Below are 18,430 nucleotides of genomic sequence, written 5' to 3'. Positions count from 1 at the left end.
ATATAATACCAAAAAATGAAAGAAAAAACAAAACTTACAACATTTTTAATAGAGAACATTTTTTATAACAGTCATTTTTTACATTAAATAACAAATTATAAAAAATCCAGAGATATTTTGCCGCATCAGCTTGAGAAACTTTGAAAGTAAATCTTTAATCGTTACATTTCGAATTTAATATAATCCTTTTTACTTCCACTGTTCATTTAACTGATGCGATAAAATTCACGATTCACATTATACAGTAAAAATAATAAATATTTACATGTGATAGCGTATTTTATACAGAAAGTCAGTACTGCTCAAAAAAGTTGGTATTGATTGTCAAACATGAGTTGACAGCTTTCTTTCTGTCTCTCTCTCTCTCTCTCTCTCTCTCTCTCTCTCTCTCTCTCTCTCTCTCTACCCCTGAATCGACTACACATAACCGTTATTACAATCGTTACGTATAAAAAAATATATTTGTATAAAATAAATATATAATTACATGACGGTTGATTGACATGCCTCGTGATCACATAATATGTAGACTCCCTTTTAAGTAGCCAGCGCATAAGACAAGTTAAAAAAAAAATCAAGATTCATCGTAGAACAATCATAATGTTCTATATAATTTGAACGAATTCTCTTGATGGATAATCATACATTATCCTCAGTATTTAGTCGATCACAGAGAGTCCAAATTTTCAGATTCGTGAAATCGCGCTCGCGTGTGACATCAGGAAACCGAACATTTATTTATTTAACGATCACGTGGCTTGCTCACACACACACACACACACAACGCACGCGCGCGCGCAAGAAAAAAAACGCGTGTATGAAATAAATAAACGAAAAGGGATGAGTCACGACATAATATCTAATTTGCTCTGCTGTTCAGCAAAAACCATGATAAATAAAGCTTTGTACAAAGCGGAAGATAATCTTCTCGCAGTCTAATCTTATAAAATTGTCTCTTATTGTAAGGAACGAAACGCTATCGTAGTGGCAGCCAAGTTCTCCGTAGCTGAGTCGTCTCTATCGCGAGGCGATTCTTCCACAAAACTTGTCTCTCTTATAGCAGAATAATGAAAAATAAAATCTTTTACGTCGCGTGATTAGAAATGTATTACATATACTTCATTAATTTGCGATTTATCAATTTTTCTTGCTCGTTTGTTCGGTAATTTTTTTCTTTCTCTCATGCATATATTTACACATTTTCATACACTTCACATCTGCGATTATTTCAAACATTACTCACACAATGCGACCGCATTGAATCAAAGTAAGTTTACGTCCATTATAATTGTGTATAATAAACTTGCACACAACCGTTTATATATATATATTGCAATGACTTTGACAAAACCAGTTTTCTTTTGCATACATACAAAATATCCTGGGCAAATTCGTGCTCTTCTTTTCGTTCAACACGTTTCACCCTTTATTCATACAATTCAATTAGATGCCATGCGGTAGCAATGGTTGTTATTAACGGGTTGTCAAAGATTATTGCATCACTTTGTATTAATATTATTGTAAATTCGCTATTCTACCTTTCCTCTGGTTCATATAAAAATAACACGCAATGCGAAGCTATCCAACATTGCTTTGTACATTCGCCCGTGCTCCAATGAAACAAGTTGAACTTAATAAACTTAAAGAATCGATTGCCAAACTAAATGACGTTTATCTGTTACTATTCAGACGCGAAAGCTATTAATGTAACTTAATGTAGAACACTGAGAAAAAAGTTATTAATTTATTTACATTTTTCAACTTGATTAAATTTTTTAGTTCAAATTATGTTAAACATAGAATATGCCTAAACTAAAAAAAATTTTAATTAACTTGAAAAATTCAATCAATTTAAATTTTTTTTCAATAAATGTGAATGCGATTGCCAACGAAGACTTTACAAGATAAAGTTATTTTCTTATCTATCAAAATTCCGATCTGATTGTATTTATGTGTGATAATTCTTGCAAACTTATTTCGCAACAAGAAAAATTATGCATAAAAAAAAGGAAGAACAAATCTGTAACGAAGACTAGCGATTCTATTCATAACGACAGAAATAGCGATGCGACAATAACAAAACTAATAACATCAGTGTTTAACTATTCATTAGCACTAATTTTTAATTAGCCTAGCAGTACTGACGTAGTTTGTCCGGATGTTGTTTAGTCATCGGGCAAAATGCCATCTCTATCGATATTAATGAGCATTAAGAAACTATTTTGCAATCTAAGCTATTATATACTAACACTTCCGACATCATCCGTGTTGTGTTAAAGCATGCTACATTCATTATAATAATCAAATCATTACTAATCATTTTCATAGAATGCATCAATGGGTCCATCGATTTCAACTACATTTTACATTCTGCGTTTATCTAATCGAGTATAAATATTTCTGTGCTTTCAATTTAAACAAAGAGAACATAAGATCACGTAGCTAAAGAAAATAGACCCGCATTATTGCTTCAATGCTACTTTCTTTTCTTCTTAGACATAACAAGCCGCGAGTATTATCCATTTCATGTTAATTATGTTTACAATTAATCTCGTATTTACATATTATCTCTTAATTAAAATGTAATATAATTTCTTCTAATGTTGCTTTACTCTCACTGTTTTCCTTTAAAATGAGAGGAAACGTGCGCAAGATTCATATTTTACACATATGAAGTAGATTAAATAGATTGTTTGTAGTAGAGAAGAAATAATTACAGTAGAGTGCGATAAGAGTTACAAGCAATCTCGGTCATTTCCCTATAAATCTTCAGATCCCTAGATCATAAGGATTGCGGACAACAATCAATTGTACCGTTAAAATGCAAATTTAATCTTGATACATTTTGTAGAAGAGCAACGATAGCTTATGTACAGTCGGCGCCACAGAGGTTGACACAGAAAAAAAGAAAAAGAAAAGAAAATACGGAATTGTGTATAAGTAGATCCCTCGATTTGTGCTATTTGAAATATATATGTATATAAAAAAGATACCTCAATTCTAGATTAAACGTGTTTTGTGACACATTACTACATTTTTACAAACTATTAGCATTTTAGATTTCGCGTAGGTTACTGCTGTTACCGAAATCTCGATTGAAAGAACTAAATGTATATGCAAAAATATGTAAACATATTGCAAAACTTCGTCATTAAATTAAATGTTGCATTTAATCCTTCGAATCTGTTGCTAATAACTGTCAATCATACATACGTATAAATTAATGCTACCAAAGTATCTTTCATACTATAACGCAATTTATAGAAGATTAAAAATTACAGTTTTGTTTTTGACAGTTACGAAACAAAAACCACTCAAGTGCATTTTAATCAATATCACGCGGCTATGTAACTTAACAGCACTTAAAAACATCATTGATACTTGTAAATATATGCAAATAATTTTCAAATTTTTTTAGCGCTATATATACAGTGACGATTTTATTGCGTTTAACGCTTATTCCCTTAAAACAAATGTTTCGATTATTTGGAAACGTAATTTGTTTGCTGAAAAAATTAATGTATTTAGTACAAAAATATTTTTTTCTCTTGTTTAATATCTTTTTAAATAATTGCTATTTTTCTTTTTTGTAGTAAAATTTCAAACTTATTAGTTTACATAAATCTCTTTCAATATCTTAACTCTGAAAATGTATTGTTCGCTTTAACAGTAAAAAACATTTTAGGAACAATTTAGATATGGACTCAAATTCAAAATATAAATCTTGATTATCTATTTAAATATCGAATCATAAATTATTTATATTATCAATAAGATTAGACGATATAATATTGATCTGTGACAAAATATCTTCTTTGAGAGTCATTATATTGAACTGGATTTGAATTAAAAGTTAAATATGTAAAAAAAATAATAATTAATATAGATTATTATAGTGTGAATAAAGTCTTGCTTCTCGCTTCCTTTTTAGTATAAAATAGAGAAATAATTCATAGAAAAATTATGTGTATGTACGTGCACACATCTATATATACATACAATCAAGTAGCAAAATGTCAGCAATTTTCTAGAAGAGTATCAGCAGGCTTCTCTGCAGGCTTGATTATCTTGAATATATGTGATATATGTAATATTTAGTGTCTTTTTTGCTTCGTAACTGAATCAGTAAAAATTGCACCGTTCACTTATCATTCTACACGGATGATCATAACAAATCTTAATAAATATCAATGGAGTAACGTTAAAATTATTCACTATATCCAAATGCAACTCCAATTCAATGCTGCATAGCAATATGAGAATGACTCGTCCACTTTGGATCATTGTTTTGACTATTAGTAGTGTCAGCGTCGGTATGTGCATCCTCTGATAGATCATCGTCCACACCTGAAGACATATAAACACGAAATTAAATGATTTATAAGCGACCATTTCCTGACTTCGATTTTTATAAAAATTTTTCGTTTTCTATTTTTATTTACTTGTAAACAATCTCATGACTAATTTTATGTTCTTATGTATACTGAGAAGCATTAATTCATTGAGCCATAATAGTAAACTGATTAATTGACATACATATACACACACGTTTATCTTAGCCGACACATCATACTAGTTGCACAAATATTTCAACTTTTGAATATTCATTCATCATCTTATATTATCGTTACTTGGCTGTACAACTAGTGTGAGTGATACACTCATTCTTTTAAGAACTGTTTTTGATTTGGATATAGAACTTGAGAAACAAAAGGATATATAAAATATAATACTGCCACTGAAGATAACTTTAATAAAACTTGAAATTTATATATTTGTATTTTATATTTTTATATATTTATGTGATTTTATTAATGTAGAATTTTATATATTTTTAAATAGAATAGATTTAATTTGTATTATATTAATTGCGCTTGATTCTTTTATTTCGTTCATACATTTTTCATCGATTTTAAAATATATATTGTATACAAATGGTCAATATAAGTTTAAAAATTAGATTAATTCAATAAGAAATTCAAGACTTACATGTCTCTTCCTCGTCTTCTTCTTCCTCTCCAGAAGAGGAATCGCTGTCACTATTTGTGCTCTCGGAATTTGCCGAGAGAGAACATTGATCATATTGCTCGGGTTCAGAATAAATTTCCGCGCCAGGAAAAATATATCTACCTGCTGCCAATTGGTAATAGGAATTTTCTAGGGGGAAAAAATTGTAATCATATTCGTACTTATTTACAAATACTAATTATTTACAAGTAGAATTGGATAAATTAATATTTTTTATTCTAAATTAAAGAATAGACGATTTATAAAATTTAGTTATAAAAGTTATATAAATAAAAAATTAAATCAGTTAAAAATTGCAACAAAAATTAAATTAAATCTGTTTAAGTCAAAACATTTGCAAAACTACGTCGTACTTGTACCTGGTAGTCTAGTAGCGAGACTTTCTCGAGTCTTTGGTTGCCAGCAGTGTCTCTCCAACCTTCTGTTCTTTAACTCGGCTATATCAAATTTTTCCTCTGTGCTATCGATGCTATTACAACTATCGCCTATTCCGGAATCTAATACAGAATCCACCGATGCCTGTCTTGGTTTCGGTACCATCTTGTCTGATTCAGTGGCATCCATATTTGCAGTGTCGTCATACTTGTTTGATTTTTCTGGACATTTGTTAAGCGCTTTATGAGACTCCAGAGTGTTTTCATTTATTACAGCCTCTGAAGAGAGGGACAATATTGGCACCACTTGACATTCTTCCGAATAATTTTCAGACGATTTTTCAGATATCTTCGATGTGGAATCCACAACTTCCGTCTCATACATACTACCCAAGTTCATTCGTTTGGGACTATTCTCTATACTAGTGTCCCCCGATCGTCTCTTTGGATTTTCTCCTACAAAATTGTGGCTTTTTTCCGACTTTTCTGTCTGGATATGATCATTATGTGACGCTACACAAACATTGATGTCATTTGTATGTTGTAGAATTGCATTTGTAATTGAGAGACTATCTGGGCTTTCAGTTGAAAACGCATTGCGTTTCAAATCGACTTCTACACTTTCGCGCGATATCTCAGTGTTACTTGTCGTATCTTGACTCTGTTCCCAGGTGTCATCGATTAAATACCGCAATGGTAAAAGTTGTGAAACTTCTTTCAGAATTTTGTCGTACCAACAGACTTCTTCGTAAGTATCGCCCATTCTATACAATATAAAAAAATCAAAATTTTATATAGATCACAATTAAAATAACCACATTGAATTGATTAAACAAAAATTTATTATGTATATATATATAATTTTTTGAATACATTTATTTCATTGTGTAAGTAAAAGGGGATTCTCCAGTCTTTTTTCACAATATAAAAACTTGATCAAATTGTGAGGCAAAGTTTATGATTAATTTACTTGTCAGTTTAGATACTTGTCAATTTTTTTGATTGCATAATTTTCCTTAAATAACTTTTTAGAATAACATTAAATCAGAAAGTTTTTTTAAGTTATTTAATCGCAAACAAAATATAAATTTTTGAATTAATTATTCATGTAAAAGAAAAAAGTTTATATATGTTAAAAAAATTTTAGAATTAAAACAAAAATTAGGTTTCGTCGTATTTTTTGCGTAAGATATAAAATGTTCGTGAATTATACAATTTTTTTTCAAATATGTTACATTAGTGAAAATGTGGTAATGTTCTTTGTTACTACTTTTAAGTCATTATTATAAACAATTCTTTTTTAATTTTGTCTACAAAATTTATCAATATTAAAAAAATTTTTTTAATTACAAATTATCGACATTATATTATAAATTATAAATCGTTTTTATTTATTTAAGTTTTGTTCATTATTTATTACTTTAAAGATGGCAACATCAAAAGTGTTAAAAATATATACAAATAAAGTCATGTAATTTTTTCATTTTTTAAGTAAAAATTTCTTAAATAACTTTAAAATATTTTACACATAAACCTTTTAATATAAAAGATTAATTTTTTCACTTACAAATGGCATATTTGATTTATAATAATGTCACCATCCCCCAGTAGCTCAACGTCAAACTTGAGATGTGGTAATGGTTCTCGATTAATGAGGATTTGCGGTACGTGCGATGGAATGGATGAAGGAATCAGAGCTACCGGTCGAACCTTCAAGGACGATCCAATAACGATTAGAAGATCGCAGTCATCCTTGTCTTTGGCCATCGCGTCGTGGAAAGCATCAGGGAGTCCTTCACCAAAGAAGACGATATCTGGCTTCATTATACCTTGGGTCACCAGATCTGACAATTACATGAGAAAGTATTTAATTTAAACTAAATTAAATAAGAATTTGAATTAATTTTAACAATTAAAAGGTTCCTACAAAAATTAAATAAGTTTATTTCTTTGTAACTCTAGATTGTACCAAATCATTCTTTATCAGTAGAGTTGTGATAAACAATTTTATTTCGATAAGAATAAAATAGAAAATAGGAAAGATAAATAATTAATATAAAATTACTGTTAAAACTAAACAAATCTAGAGTTTTTGTCTTTTAAATAAATTCTCAAAATATTAATTAAAGCTTACAATTTTGTTCTTATTATCTATTATACATTTAGAAAGAAATTATCAGTACTTATAAAATAAACGGAGAGAAGTTTTTCTGTTTCCTAAAAGTTTTTAACTTTTTGGACTTATTCAAATTTGATAAAAAACCCTTTATTATTTGAAATGGTATTCTATGTTCCGCTCAATCGTAACACGTAGTATTGAGGATAAAGCAAATGTTCTAGGACAATAAACGACAAGCCTCCAAATAGCCGCGAAACAGCACTCACACAAGTAAGTGCAATCTTATAAGTTTACCTTTATGCGCTTATTAACAAGCGAGACTTTATTCGCAGTTACGATTGATGGTATCGATTTATGTGTCGGATCGGTAACTTCGTTTAGTTCGAGACACTTTCCGAGAAGCAGAGTAGATAACCTTCTCTCATTGGCCATCAACTCGCGATATTATAGCAAAGGCTAATATAACGAAAAACTATCACTAAAGATAGTTAATCCTCCGTATCATATTGAAATTGATAAGCCATTACGAAAGACTGCAAATAAATATACTATCAGCAAGAATTATGTAAAAACAATTTGCTCTATTTACCTCTATAATTGTCGCTGCAATTCATCTCGGACAAAGAAGGCAACGCGTTGACGCGGCACTTCGGACATATGGGTATCCTCTGCGCGAAGATATCATCCCTGATGTCATTCGCTCTGACTTGATATTTACACCTTGTACACGACGCGGTAGCGAAGGAGCCTTCAACAGACAGCATTCAGCAATAAGAAAATGTAACTATAAATAAACATTTTGCATATCTCATAATATAAACTGTTTAAACTGGTATTGTGTAGATAATTTATTAAATCTGTTTCAAAATAATGATAATGTTGTATTATTTATTTTTGATTTCGATTCAGAATATCCTAAATTATAAAATTTTATGTGTATTCTAAACACATCTGTATACACATCATAATGTATTTAGTCAATCAAGTCACAATACCTAATACTTCTTCGAGTTTGTAAAAATTTACTCAATTTTCTATTACTATTCTGCATTATTAAAATTTTACATTTAATAAAAAATCTTTCTTATTATTTTAATAAAATATACTTTTAAAAATTGTTTTATTTACTAAATATTTATCTATATATTTTCTTGGTAGTTATTTTTTGTAGTATTTCTTATATCTACATTATTTCATATTTTCAATAATTTAAATTTGCAAAAAATTGTATTTTAAATTTTATTAAAACAGTGACAAGATTTTATATAGTTTCACTTATCTTTGCAAATACTATTCATATTATAATAAATCGATTACGGATGCAACAAATTAATAAAATTTTATTATCAGACAAAAATTACGTTTATAAATTTATCATTTTTGTATTATTTTATTTTATATCCGCCACACAATGCGCGCGCAAGTTTAATGATATACAAACTTCAACATACTTTAATATATACAGGATCATTTCTTAAGTACCATTTAATATAATAAATATAAAAATTATATTTTAAAAATATTTTAATTTTTACTATCATTTTATGAAAAAGTTTATGAATGTGTGTTAAAACCTTTGTTTCAGAAAAAGGAGAGAGGAGGGAAGGAGGGAGTTTTTTTACTTTGGATTAGTATACATAATGTATTATTTAAAATAATTAATTTTTTAAAAATGCACTTGTATATTTTTTAAATTTGTAATTTTAAATAAAAATATATAATGTTTTGCTCAATTATTTTTAAAGAAATTGTTTTTAATTATTTTTAAAGGAATTGATATAATCAAGAGAAATTAGATAATTTAACTTATAAAGATATATTTGAATTAAATTCGATGGCAACACACATACGTGCGTGCATATCTTAAAACGCTTTTATATATTAAAAAATATATATTATTCTTACCATGGCATTCAATGACATTTTCAATACCAGCAACCTGTTCCAAAGTATCAATATTTTGAGAGTAATTCCTTAAAAGCTTCTTCTGCTTTTCTAACATTTTGATAAACCTATGACAAGGGCTAGGTTTAAACTGCCCTGGATATATTTCGCGTGCAAATTTATAAAATGGCCTAGGATCTTGACTAAAATAATTAATGTCAAACATAGCCTAGAAATAAGTTAAGAGATATACATAAATTATAAGATTTTGTTAGGATGTTAAAAGGATTAAAAATATTAATTATACATATAAATTATTTGTAATTCAAATACATAATTATAAAGTTGGATGATATTAAAATACCTGTGGGTCTGGCAAATCTGGAAAATCTTGTGCTAGTCTTGAATAAATGCCATCTCTACTTCTAAAATCAGGAATACCGCAGCTAACACTAACGCCTGCACCAGTCAACACTATAATTTTCTTGCTATTGCGAATTAATCGTACTACATCCGATAAGGTATTTATATGTTTAAGCTTTTGTCGTCTTGGTGGTTCAGACATCATGTCAATTATTATCTAAAATTAATATTTAATTAAATGTTACATTTATGTAACAATATTCTATGCTAAATCTTAAAAATTAAAAATCTAAATCTAAAAGATACTATATATCTGTACCTTCCACAAGGTAAGATCATCAACTTGCTCAGGAATTTGCGTGGAGTCCATAAGAAGGTGGTGTAGGAGATCCCTAGGATCGGCACCCGTTAACATTTGTTTCTGAATCCATGAAGAAGCATTTTTCCACTGATGGCCGATTTCTCCATCTCCAGATAGGTCCGACAAGCCTGATAAATCCGATAAGTTTGAAACAGTTGAAGACACTTCATCCTTCTCATCTGTGGTATCAATTCTGAAATGACATTAAGCAAAATGCAATTTTAAACAGCTGTTAAATATAATGAATGTATGATATATAAAACTATAGATATCATAGTTTTTATGTAGACATATCAAAATACAATTACCAAAAATGTATATTTACTAAGTAAACAATGTTATTAATTCACGTGTGCATGTTTGTAGATAAAACTTACAGGCAACCAGTCTCATTACTAGTAGGGTCAACCCTTAATGGTGGTGATATTAGACTCATAGCTGCAGGAGATATGGAAGCTGATTTAGATTCATCACTGAGTTCGTTAAACCCACTGTCTGTACCAAGTGCTTCTGTATAATAATAACAAAAAATAATATTATTAACAATAATATAATTTACGTTATTAATAAGATAATGCACACAGATTAAGATAATTTTCTCTAAACTATATGTAATAAATTAATCAGAAGAGAAAAAGACAAAACATTGATTTTTTTGCAATGTCAAAATAAACTAGATTTGTCACTTGTGTCAATAATGTATATGTTATAAACTAATACAATAAGATATAAAACTATTTTTATTTAGTTACTTGAATTTAGTTAACAAATAACAAGAATAATTCAATTTATGTATTCTACATTTCTGAGATAAATCTTATGACAATTAGTTATTTATTAATCAAAATATATTTAATAAAATGCAAAAACATGTTCTTATAATATGTACATATATTAGCTTTTTATTTAATTATAAAATATTTATGGATTAATTTTAAAAAAACTGCACTCTCGCAGTTTATCTTTTTCTTTTTTCTTTTAAATGAGAAAAAAGATGCAAAGAGAAAAAGGATGAACTATATAGGTTTAATTTTAAAGTTTTTGACGCTAGTTCTGCAATAAAAAATTTGGCGTTTGTTCGGATTGTATGCTCCAATATACTCCTCTATTTGCCCCAACGCACCAACTGATTAATGCAATTGGACAACAAGCACGCCGAGGCAAATAGAAGTATGTCGGAGCATGCGATCCGAATAAACCCTTGAACTAGCGCAGCTAGTTCAATCTATAGCACTAGTACAGATGATTCGAACAGACTGATAACCGGAAAGGAAAATGGAGTGGCGCATAAAGTGCAACTATGAACAAGATGAACAAACCCGTGTGAATGCCATCTGTGAAAGCTAACGAGGAACGTTAACATACTCAGCAATCGTCCGATACGATCGATTAATCAACGCCCAGCGTTCTCTCAGAATTGGATATATTTCGATCAAAAATTGGAAAAAAAAACCAGGACAATAAAACGTATTCAGCGACGTCGATCAGGGTGAGAAATTCTCGCCGAGGGATCAATAGTGAGGCGAAAACGCAGCTATGTGAAACTGCGACATGATCGGTCACAACTGTCATGGCGGCCGTAAGCTAGAATACGATGAACAAGGGGATGCGGAAGAGGACGGGCGAAAAAGCGCCCAAATGTCGCCATCTTGTGCGCGGAGCACCCGCGAATTTCGTGGTATTACGGACGATCGCGGGCCTATTCGGCGTATTTCGATACCTTCGAGATCGTTGGGCGGGCTATCGCGCAGTGTCTCGCTGGGCCGCGAATCCACTAGTCCTGCACCGATGCTCCCATCGCTGTCACCGCCGTCGACCTTACGACGCTTCACTGGGGAGGAATATTCCAGCAGATCCGAGCTCGACGCCATATTCGACAGCAATGCAACGCATCGTGCGATGCACTTCAGCCGTCACTCGCCGTTACAGAGGTCGCCTCGGTCGTCTCCTCTCCCTACTCCTCTAATTATCGACACTGTCACAATATCACCGCCCTTCCCGCCGAATTCCCGCTACTTTTTGCGCTGCTAGCTGCTCTCCGCCGTTTGCTGTTTGTCGTTTGTGACCGATGACGTCGACATTTTTTTAGAACAACATGCCCTGGAACGTCGCTTGGCGCACATTTGCATCGATAATGCGCGACCCAATGATGGTGAGCAACGCTTTGCGTGCACTGCGTGTCGTTCGCATATCCGTAACTATCCTCTTCCTTTCCCTTTGGATTTCTGTCCGAAACGGGGCAAAGTATTAGGATTTCTATGATTCAGTAGAACACGGTCGTGGGGATTGACCGAGCCCTTTGTAAGTTAAGGCCCTCACACATGAATTGACATAACCATAACGTAAGGTTTTGACGCATCGGATTGGGCGACCATAACCGTAACCTGCCGTAACCGGCTAATTCAAGTACGTGATTGGTCGAAACCTTACTGTAAAGCCCAGTCTACAATGCTCTAGTTTACACCGAGCACTTGGTACGCGTATTAAGTATTGAATTTAAGCTGATCAGCCAATGATTAAACACATTCACCAGTTATTTACTATTTGATACGCGTACCAAGTGCTCGGTGTAAACTAGATCAATGACAGAATTTGCGAATACGTTTCTCTTGCAAATGAATTCAAGAATCGAGCCCCAGTTGCAACTTGCGACAGCCAATGATTGTCGAGCTTTAACTAGAAACTAGGCGCTCATTGGCTATCGCAAGTCGCAACTGGCTGTTTGCGACTTGTATAGTTTGTTCGTGTCGCCATGCTCCGACATGCTTTTACTTACTCCAACGCATTCTAATAGGTTGGCGTCATCGGAATCAACGTATTGGAATGCGTTGGGGTGAACAGGAGCATGTTGGGGCATGTGACGCGAACAGACTCCTAAGTAGACGAGGCTTTAAAGGGCCATCTACAATGAAGTGTTTTAGCCGTAACAGCACTAAAACTACGGCAATGCTGTCTAGAATAAAAACGACGTAGCAATAACATACAAGCCGGCCATCAAAGAAAGGCGACTAAAAACTAATCCCGAATGCCCCAACGCTCATCGTAAGCACGCAATGAATTGGCTCAATGTCTGCTGTAGGCTGTAAATAGTAAAGCAATACGAAGTGGAGACATTTTCTACGACTACTGCTACGGCCTACGACTCTCCATTGTAGATGGCCCTGTATATTATTGCTACGTCGTTTATATTATTGACAGCATGGTCGTAGATTTATGCCCAGTCTACAATGAGTCGTTGGTCGTTGGTCGTAAGAAATTGAACCAATTATGTTCGGTTATTCTTCTTTAAGATCAACTGTGATTGGTTAAATTTCTTACGACCAACGACCAACGACTCATTGTAGACTGGGCATTAGCGTTGTTACGACTAAAACACTCCATTGTAGATAGCTCTTTACAGTAAAGGGCCATCTACAATGGAGTGTTTTAGTCGTAACAACGCTAAATCTACGACCATGCTGTCAATAATATAAACGACGTAACAATAATATACAAGCTGGCTATCATAGAGAGGTGACTAAAAACTAACCCCGAACACCTAAACGCTCATCGTAAGCACCCACTAAATTGGCTCAATGTCTGTTGTAGGCCGTAATCAGTAAAACAGTACGTAATGAAAATATTGTCTACGACTACTGCTACGGCCTACAACTCTCCATTGTAGATGGCCCTTTAGGTTTCGACATGTTGGATTGGGCGACTGTAAGGCCGGATCTACAATAGGTGTAGTAAGCTTTATGCCATAAGAAATTGACCAATTATAATCGAATATGAGAAGAATAATCGAATATAATTGGTTAATTCCTTATGGCATAAGGCTTACTACACTATTGTAGATCTGGGCTTAAAGAGCAATAAAATCACTGACCGTTCACTGATGACTTGTGTTTTCTGAACGTAACCATTGTTCGTGGTGTTTAATGGTTTTTGTCGTTTTTGAGTAATTTTCAATATTTACTTTATGGTTCATCGAAGGATCACTAAAATTTGCCTTGTAGATTAAAGATGCATATATAATTTTCCGAGAGACTGAAATTCCTAATATGTCGAATGAATTCGTGCATTCCGTGACGGTTCCGCGTATTTACAAGTTCACGGCCGACATTGTACGTCGCGTGCGAGAGGATGGTGCCAGCTTGAAAACTTTGATTTACGAGAAGAAGCATCCCGTAAGTGTAAAATAGACGATCGTCCAGGAAAGATCGAGATGAGATTGATAGATCCGGAAAAGATCTCTTTTTATATTGACATTACGTAGTTATATCGTACATAATTGTTCTAATTGTTATTGAAATGTAATTAAACGTGTACGATTCAGAATGTGGCCGGCATATACGGTCTCTCGGTGAATACCTTACGAGCGCTACCTCAATTAGACCAACTACTTGACAAGACCCAAATTCTAAGAGAACAACCGCGTTTGAATCCCTGGTTAGCGAAAGTTCTCATAACGGAGCTTTTATGGCGCAAAGGATGCCTGAAGAGCTGCTCTAAGCCAGTTCTAACCGTTTTGGCTTACGAGAACAAGTTACGAGAAGAGTTCAAGAGTCTCGGCAGCATAGAAATCCCCGTTGTTCATAAAGACAAAGGTAACCATGCTTAATAATTATATGCATGCTTGCGTTTTACAGAGATTTGGTCTTCGGAGACTCATCTTAGCACAGTAGAGGCATTGTTCCACATGGTCCTGATTATTCGCAATTGCCGAATATTATCCAGCCGACAAAACAAACGACAAACAGTTCAAACTCTTGGAAGCTTTGGAAAGCTGCAAGATTCAAGTCAAGACAGATCCTATCATCAGGAATTGATTTGTGAGATAAAAAGAAGCAAATGTGCGATGAATCCAGCAGCAGTACTGGGAACGTTGTTCCTCTATAGTGTCGCCATGTTTACTTTGCCATTTGCTGCCTTCTTTGGGATACAACGCTTTATGATACTAGAATTCCAAACTGATACTGTTGTAACTAATTACGTTTCTGTTCTGGCTGCTGTTGTCACAGTCAACTTGATTATCTCTTGTTACGCTTATCAGGCTTTAAATGAATCTATCGAGGAAAAAGAACAAAATGAAGATCAAGTTGGAGTAGAGTCCAAAGAGAATTTGAATAAAAAAATTGATTAAAATAGTTTTCTCCAAAAGAGAAAGAAAATTTCCAAAATGTCAAGTATTTTCCCCATTATTTGAAGAAACAAGTATCTTTTATTTAAAGTATGTACATATAATTGATACATGAATAATGGTGAAAAATAAAATTAATATCTAAAAAAGATGTAAATATATAGACATATGTATGAGTAAAGATTATATATAATCTTTATATAATAAAATAGTAACAAAAATAATGTATTTTGTTCTCAACAATTAACACATGACCTTCAAATCCCTTTTAAAAGATATCTTTTGTTTTGATATATATTCCACAATACAAGAAATAAAATTTTTTTTATTATTATGTAAAGTGAAAATATTAGTTTTTTTAGTTAGTGTTTTAAGCTTGCATGGTTGTGTTGAAAAACGCAGACTGATATTTCTAATTTTATATGATAAATAATGCTAAGAAGTATCTGATAATATTAAAACAAACTTGACATAATATATAATTATGTGTTTATAATATGATGTGAAAAATAGAAGTATCTTTATACTTCAATTTAATTCTCAAAATACTCACTATATAATTCAAATTTTTATGTAAATTTATTTTTTTGTCAATTGCAAAAATCTTTACTTTTATGCGCGCGCGCGCGTGGGTGTGTGTGTGTGTGTGTAATGTGTAGATATATACTATATATATATTATAATTGGATTCTTTAAAAAGATTTGATCATTTTTCTTTTCTTCTTTCTTTTCAGTGCAAAAGCCTAGATACGTTCGTATCAATACTCTTCTGTTATCAGTGGAAAAAGCTATTTCCATCTTTCAAGAGGATGGGTGGCAATTATTACCCAGGAGTACAACATATTCTTCATATTTACAATCCTTATCACAGTTATCAAAACCATATTTTATACAAGATTTTCATATACCAGAAATATTTGCTTTCCCACCCTCAACATTCTTTTATGAACACAGCTGTTATCAAAATGGTGAACTTATTCTTCAAGATAAGGTATAGGATCTTTTCTATCTGTACTGACGTACAGATTTGTATTGTTTTTTGCAGTTTATATTTTTTTAAGTTTTCAAATATAAAATATTTATTATAAAACTAATTAGCTGTAAATGTATGTATTAAGAAATTTTTATAATTATTTAATATTAGTTTACATTTTCTTAACTCTTACTCAGCTTTAATAAATCAAGTATTATTAAAAAACCAATTTCTTATCTATATTACTAATACATAAATGAATCAGATTTAATCAGATAGATTTATAAGATGCACATAATAATTTTACATTAAAATGTCATTCAGGCTAGTTGCTTACCAATACATTTGTTGAATCCTGTTCGTGGTTCGGTTGTACTGGATATGTGTGCGGCGCCTGGTATGAAGGCTACTCATGTAGCAGCAAAATTGCAAAATTGCGGGTATGCAGGTTATTTTCAATACAATTTCTTAACTTAGACTATAAACATGAAATATTGAATCCAAAAAGTTTTTGAAACATTTACATTTTTTAATATGTAATTTTATTAATTATTAATTTAAGTAAAATAATTCAAGTTTTGATATCATTGTTACATAAATTATTTTTAAATAGGAAGGTTTATGCCGTGGAAATTGATGCTAAAAGATTTGAAACTTTAGTGAGTCAAATAAAAAAGACTTGTTCCTCCTGCGTGATACCTCTTAATCGAGATGCCTTGACTCTCGATCCTAAACTATATTCACATGTGGAATACATTTTAGTCGATCCAACTTGTTCTGGATCAGGTAAAAATATTCCCACATTTTAATAAGTTTAATCAAGTTTAGACCCAGTAAAGACCCAAGGGGTAATTCTAAAGAATAAAGTAGAAAAATTGGAAATAATTATTTATGGATTTTTTGCATTATTCGCGCGCGCGCGCGCGCGTGTGTGTGTATGTGTGTGAAATCAATCATTTATTTTGTATACATCTCTTGTGAAATATGTTGATATAATTTTCATTGCAGGTATTGTCGACAGACCAAAACAGAGCGATATGGATGGCAAACCCGAATCAAAACGGTTGCAAAATCTGCAATCATTTCAAGTTTATCTTCTTAGATATGCGCTGTTCAACTTTCCAAATGTAAAGAGAATAATCTACAGCACATGTTCTTTATACCCCGAAGAGAATGAAGAAGTAATAGACGAAGTTCTCGCTGATATCGGTAACTCTTATCGTCTGCTACCAGTTAGACAATTGCTCAAGAATAATTGGATAAACTTTAGCTCGACAAAATATGACTGTGGGGATACATGTTTATATTCGAAACCAGATGATGATTTTTGCAATGGTTTTTTTGTAGCGGTTTTTGAGAGGAACTTTGACATGACTTTGCCAAAATGCAAACTCAAAGGGGGTAATGAATATAAAAATCTTATAAAGATTGATTTAACTGTCAGAAAAGACAATGTGATGAAAACAGTTGCATATAAGCGAAACAAATACGGGAAGATGTCGATGGAAGAAGAAATTTCAGTTCCCGATGATCTCGATGAAATGAAGATATCGAGAAATGTTGAGTTTGTAGCACCCGATATAAAAAGGAAAGTAAAGGTAAGAAAGAGTAAAAAAAAGGTAAAAGAAGTGGGTATTTGCAGTGATTTATTCGGTTTTAATCATGAATTAACTTTGAATGAATCAAAAAAAAGACAAAAGAAAACAGAAGACACGGAAATAAAAAAATGGAAAAAAGGAAAATTAAAACATGAAAATATACTTGAAATGGGAAAAGATAAGGAAATAATAGAAACTGAATATGATAAAAAACAGCAAAATGTGGAAAATAAAACTAAATTATCGAAAATAAAAAATGAAAAAATCAAGATAAAATTTATTTAAAAAAAAACAAGATGAAGACACTAACTAATCAAAGGAAAAGAAAAAAGTTATTAAATGAGAATCAATATTGTTAAATCAGAAAAAAATTATATTTTTTGACATATCGTGTCGTGATTATTTCTTATTCTATTTTAGAACAGTTTATGACATTTACAAAGTTATGATACCTAAATGAGAATATTGTACACGGAGATCGATTATGTGCTTGAGTTATTTTTTAAATGTAATAAATTTTTTTTAATCTTTAGAGAAATTTGTATTTTTTTATTTGCATTTTTTGTATCTCCAATTTTCTCTCTTTCATTCCTTGACAATGAGTACTT

At 31.7% G+C, this 18,430-nt stretch overlaps 3 protein-coding genes across 5 annotated transcripts; 2 read left to right on the top strand and 1 right to left on the bottom strand.

Moving 5' to 3' along the window:
• Positions 1–1,856: 1,856 nt before the first annotated feature.
• Positions 1,857–12,371, bottom strand: LOC105839964 (NAD-dependent protein deacetylase sirtuin-1). Its single transcript, XM_012686636.3, has 10 exons — positions 11,850–12,371; positions 10,507–10,639; positions 10,088–10,322; positions 9,770–9,985; positions 9,427–9,634; positions 8,111–8,269; positions 6,970–7,246; positions 5,388–6,166; positions 4,990–5,157; positions 1,857–4,347 (listed from the first exon to the last, which is right to left on the bottom strand). Exons 1-10 carry the CDS (start codon positions 11,998–12,000, stop codon positions 4,238–4,240), a joined length of 2,436 nt encoding a protein of 811 aa, XP_012542090.1. The 5' UTR covers positions 12,001–12,371; the 3' UTR covers positions 1,857–4,237.
• Positions 12,372–13,527: 1,156 nt separating this feature from the next.
• Positions 13,528–15,472, top strand: LOC114254939. Its single transcript, XM_028192404.2, has 2 exons — positions 13,528–13,642; positions 14,761–15,472. The coding sequence occupies exon 2, from the start codon at positions 14,811–14,813 to the stop codon at positions 15,252–15,254; it is 444 nt and encodes a 147-aa protein (XP_028048205.1). The 5' UTR covers positions 13,528–13,642; positions 14,761–14,810; the 3' UTR covers positions 15,255–15,472.
• LOC105828411 (28S rRNA (cytosine-C(5))-methyltransferase) lies at positions 13,895–18,360 on the top strand. Of its 3 annotated transcripts, XM_036291521.1 has the most exons (8): positions 13,895–14,052; positions 14,128–14,298; positions 14,448–14,718; positions 15,986–16,242; positions 16,549–16,664; positions 16,838–17,010; positions 17,233–17,433; positions 17,572–18,360. In XM_036291521.1, the coding sequence occupies exons 1-8, from the start codon at positions 14,050–14,052 to the stop codon at positions 18,105–18,107; spliced, it is 1,728 nt and encodes a 575-aa protein (XP_036147414.1). In that variant the 5' UTR covers positions 13,895–14,049; the 3' UTR covers positions 18,108–18,360. The 3 variants fall into 3 exon arrangements, with proteins under 3 accessions (XP_036147414.1, XP_036147413.1, XP_012522180.2); XM_036291520.1 differs by having other exon boundaries at positions 17,233–18,360; XM_012666726.3 differs by having other exon boundaries at positions 13,906–14,298; positions 17,233–18,360.
• Positions 18,361–18,430: the final 70 nt, after the last annotated feature.

Source organism: Monomorium pharaonis, chromosome 8 (genome assembly GCF_013373865.1).
Source record: "Monomorium pharaonis isolate MP-MQ-018 chromosome 8, ASM1337386v2, whole genome shotgun sequence".
NCBI classification, from domain to species: domain Eukaryota; kingdom Metazoa; phylum Arthropoda; class Insecta; order Hymenoptera; family Formicidae; genus Monomorium; species Monomorium pharaonis.
This window is presented reverse-complemented; position numbering and strand designations above follow the sequence as displayed.

Bases quoted from the DNA above. Each gene is read 5' to 3' on its own strand.
- LOC105839964 (XM_012686636.3), bottom strand. From the start codon at position 12,000: ATGGCGTCGAGCTCGGATCTGCTGGAATATTCCTCCCCAGTGAAGCGT. The intron at 8,270-9,426 runs GTAAGAATAATA...TGTCTGTTGAAG, and splicing joins AAATGTCATTGAATGCCATG to GCTCCTTCGCTACCGCGTCG. The intron at 4,348-4,989 runs GTAAGTCTTGAA...ATATGTCTTCAG, and splicing joins AGAAGACGAGGAAGAGACAT to GTGTGGACGATGATCTATCA.
- LOC105828411 (XM_036291520.1), top strand. The intron at 14,299-14,447 runs GTAAGTGTAAAA...TGTACGATTCAG, and splicing joins TTTACGAGAAGAAGCATCCC to AATGTGGCCGGCATATACGG. The intron at 17,011-17,232 runs GTAAAAATATTC...TTTTCATTGCAG, and splicing joins TCCAACTTGTTCTGGATCAG to GTATTGTCGACAGACCAAAA.
- LOC114254939 (XM_028192404.2), top strand. From the start codon at position 14,811: ATGGTCCTGATTATTCGCAATTGCCGAATATTATCCAGCCGACAAAAC.